Genomic DNA, 4,150 nt, shown 5'->3' on the forward strand with positions numbered 1-4,150 from the left:
CCCAAACAAGAGGAAGCTGAGATTTCACAGCACTCCGTTCCCAATTTGCAGATGGCCTGGAAGTCAAAGGACGAGTGTTTTCAAATGTATAGTGTAGTGGTGTTTGGTGCAAAAAGGGCAGAGGTATGGCTTTCCAGCTACCCAGATCAGAGAAATTAGGTTAAACTGAGAAAGCTCCGCCCCAGCCAGATCAGGGACCTAGGCCCTGAGTTGATCCATGTGATAGAATGGGTCCCTCTGCTTGGTCTGAACAAGTGCCCCTTCCTGAGCGTTAGCCAGTCTCCCCTCTCCTTGCAGGTATCTCAGCATGAGCATGCAGAGCCCACCGCCTCTGGATGAGCTGGTCCAGCAGAGCCTGCTGAAGAGTGAGACCATAGCCAGAGCTGCTCTGCATGACCTGCCCACCTTGAGCTTCCATGACTTATTCATGAACGCCTTCATGGGGGAACACAATGAGGTCCTGAAGGCTATGGTGCAGGCCTGGCCATTCCCCTACCTCCCTCTGATGACTCTCATGGATTTGTGGAAAAAGAAGACCCCACATGTTCAGTTTGGAGATATCACACCACAACAGAGAAACCTAAGTACCCTGAAAGCGCTACTGGAAGGACTTGATAGACAGCTGTCATGGAAGGCTCACAAGAGGTGAGAGTGACACACGCAGGCAAGGAGGGTTGCGGGAGTACACGGAGGGCAGGTGGTGTCAAGGAGCAAGGTAGACAGGGAGTGACTTCTGGTGTTGAGCTTCACAGAAGGCTTGACCTTTGCTAAGCACCATGTGGCAGTGTTTTCCTGATGAGAAGGCTGCATGAGAATGAAGTGAGGAACTCAGGAGGAGCCCGCCCATTCCTGCTCTCACAGGACCTAGAAAAGGAACCAAGCTGCATGCAGAGGTTAAAAGGGTAGAAAAAGGAAGACAGGAAAAGTGAAGGTGCAGCTGGTGCCCAGAAAGTAGAAGAGAAGCACATTAGGACGTTGGGTCTTTATCTCACTTCTGAGGCTGCTTTCTGTTTTGCCCACAGCAGGTGGAAACTGCAGGTGCTGGACTGGAGGGATGTACACCGGGACTTCTGGACTGGGGGGCCCAGAGCTGTGAGTGCAGCCCTCTCAGCAGTTGCCAGGAGTAAGGAAATGGGCAAACCTGGGTTAAGTGATAAGAAGCCGAACTTAACAATACTCACACACCTTTGTTTCAAAGCCTGGTGTCCGACTTGTTCCACACATGACACATTGCAGCTCTGCCTGTTGAAGTGGGCCAGGCAGAGAAAAGCTTCAGTGCACCTGTACTGTGAGAAGGTGATGATCAAGTCCTGTGCTGGCTTTAAAATCCTCAAGCTTCTGCGAGCTGTGCGACTGGACTCAATCCATGAGCTGGGTGTGTTTAGTTACTGGGATGAAAAAAGAATGAAAACATTTGTTCCTCAGCTCAAGAAGATGAAGAACCTTCACAGATTGCATTTCAGCAGCCTGAGGCCAAAATTACTTAATTCAGCCTCAAAAAACAACTGGTATTCCCTCATGTATGCTTTACACCTAGGACAGCTGCAAAATCTCCGGGAGCTTCATGTAGATGACCTCTTCTTCCTGGAGGCAAATCTGCATAAGATCATCAGGTGAGTTGGGGGGGGTGCTCCCCTGCACATTGCTGGTTACAGTGAAACTTAGTAGGGCATCTTTGTCCCCATCAGTTGGCCCAGGGGAAGACACTAGGCAGTGGGAAAGACAGCACTGTCTGGACCATGGCAAGGTCTCTCATAGCCTCCCCTGTAAAAGCAGGGACTAAACCGGGACAGGAGGCCTGGAGCAGGTGTCATGACCAGGAAGCCAGCAGGCAGGGAGCAGCCAAAATGAGGGCAGATATGACTCCTCTTAGGAAGCAGGTCTAGGTAGGGTCCTGGGAAAGGGAAGAGAGAGCACTCATGCAGGGGCAGGCCGCACACCCGCACACTGGACAGGTGACTGTGCTCAGCAGCCGTGATGGGCAGCGAGCCCTTCTCCGGGTCCTTAGGGAAAGGCTGCTGGTTGCTTCTCATAACTACTTTCTCCCCGTGGGAACAAAATACCCAGCACACACAAATTACGTGGGGAAAGGTTCACTTTAGCTCGTAGCTTATATGGGTGTTAGTCCCTAGTCCGTTGGCTCCAGGCATGGAAGAGAAATAAGCCTGTGGCATGGTAGGTAGAAAGCAGCTGGCTGCCTTCTCTGTCTTCTCTCTCTTTACTTTTTTTGCCTGTTTGAGACATAGTCTCACTATGCACTTCGGGTTAGCTGGGCTTGAGCTCACTTTGGAGTCCATGCTGGTCTCAAACTTGAGATCATTCTCCTGCCTCAGCCTCACCAGTGCTGAGATTGTATGAATGCACCACTATGCCTGGCCTTCTTCTTCTCTTATATTCCATCCAGGCCACAAAGCTATTGCTCGGTGCAATCCACACCCATGGCATCACTTACTCCTTAAATAATCCCATCCGCCCCAGCCATGCAAAAACCAATTATTGAGGCTGGGACTATAGCTCCATGGCACAGTGCCTGCCAGGCAAGACCAAAGTCCCAAGTTTGATTCCCAAGAACTAAAAAAACCACAATCATCACACTGACCCAGTTATCACACTCGTATCTAGCCACTTCCCCCAACCCCCACCAGTGAGAGCATACGGCTTTGTGGGGACAGCAAGTTTAAAACCATAACAGTGCTCAAGGCAGGGCAGTGAGCAGAGGGGAAGGGCAGCAGTCTGGAGCTGAGGGTGAGGAGGAGTGCAGGGATGTGAACAGGGAAACACACGTAGCTGAGGACACAGAGCCAACTCCAGTCCACTGCCCACGCTTGCCTGAGTTCATCCTTCCTCCAAGTCACTCACTGGCCTCCTCCAACCAGAGCCGTGAATTTCCCCACGGTGCTGAGCACAGGGAGCTGTAGAGAATGGGACTGAGCCAAGCACACAAGTGACGGTGACTTGAAGGATCCGTGTCTTCAACACACAGCATTCCGATGATCATCAGATGGTGCTGGCATCACTCGCATAAACTGGCTCTCCTGCACTGAGGTCATTTCTAATGCACCCCACTCATCACCCCATTCATAGCAAATAACCTTTCTCTTGTGCAGAAGCCCGATCCACTTGGAGGCCCTCTCCGTGAGTTCAAGTCCACTGAAGGAATCTGACCTGAAGCATCTGTCCCAGTGTGCAAGCACAAGCCAGCTCAAGTCCCTGACCCTGAGGAGGATTTCAATGAAGGGGTTCAAGCCTGACACCCTCCAGGTTCTGCTAGACAAACTGGCCAGCAACCTGGAGACCCTGGTCCTACAGCACTGTGACCTCATAGACTCCCAGATCCTTGCCATCTTACCTGCCTTGAGCCTCTGCACCCAGCTCAAGACTTTCAGTTGCTATGGGAACCACTTTTCCTTGGGCACCCTTCAGGTCCTGCTGCACCTCACTGCTGGACTGAGCCAGTTGTCCCAGGGGCTGTATCCTGCCCCCCTTGAGAGCTATGAGTCCAATGTTCCAGCACAGTTTGTGTACCCTGAGCTATTCGCCCAGGTCCGTGCAGAATTGACACAGGTTCTGAAGGTGCTAAGACCATCTCTTAGGGTCCAGACCTGTACCTACTCCTACAACATTTGCATGATGTACCAGTACTATAGCCTGGATCCCAGTGGGGACTGGGAAGTCACAGAGGAGCATCGCTATCAAAGTAACCTTAGGTGCTACAATTGTGTGCATTCCCAACACAGTGAAGGTATTTTCTTCATCTAAATGCCCCCTCCACACCCCCTGCACTGACAGGTTGGTGTTTCAGGAGGTGAGTGCACCATGTGTGCGTGATTCTCATCACTGGATTTGTCCACTGAGTTTATACCTTCATGTGATCTTGGGAGGCCAAGCCTGGTCAGAGGAGGTGGGTCACTGGGGACGTGGCCTAGAAAAATCTATCTTCCTCCCTCTCTGCTTCCCACAGCCAGGTCATAAAGTGTTTTTCTACTGCCATGTACCTCTGCCATGACAGCCTATAAACTGAATTGTAAAATAAAATAAACCTTTCCTCTATGAAATTGCGAGTGTTAGGGATTGTTTACCAATGAGAAGGGAGGTAATGAATATGTGCATTGTTAATCCTGTAGAGATGATTTTGAAATGCTCATTAGGG

General features: G+C 50.9%; 1 protein-coding gene across 1 annotated transcript; it reads left to right on the forward strand.

The window, feature by feature from the left end:
• The first annotated feature begins 307 nt into the window (after nucleotides 1-307).
• LOC102017292 (PRAME family member 12-like) lies at nucleotides 308-3,759 on the forward strand. Its single transcript, XM_005415066.1, has 3 exons — nucleotides 308-645; nucleotides 1,023-1,613; nucleotides 3,108-3,759. The coding sequence occupies exons 1-3, from the start codon at nucleotides 308-310 to the stop codon at nucleotides 3,757-3,759; spliced, it is 1,581 nt and encodes a 526-aa protein (XP_005415123.1).
• The last annotated feature ends 391 nt before the right edge of the window (nucleotides 3,760-4,150 follow it).

Source organism: Chinchilla lanigera, unplaced genomic scaffold (assembly GCF_000276665.1).
Source record: "Chinchilla lanigera isolate Chin_1 unplaced genomic scaffold, ChiLan1.0 scaffold00263, whole genome shotgun sequence".
Taxonomy (NCBI): domain Eukaryota; kingdom Metazoa; phylum Chordata; class Mammalia; order Rodentia; family Chinchillidae; genus Chinchilla; species Chinchilla lanigera.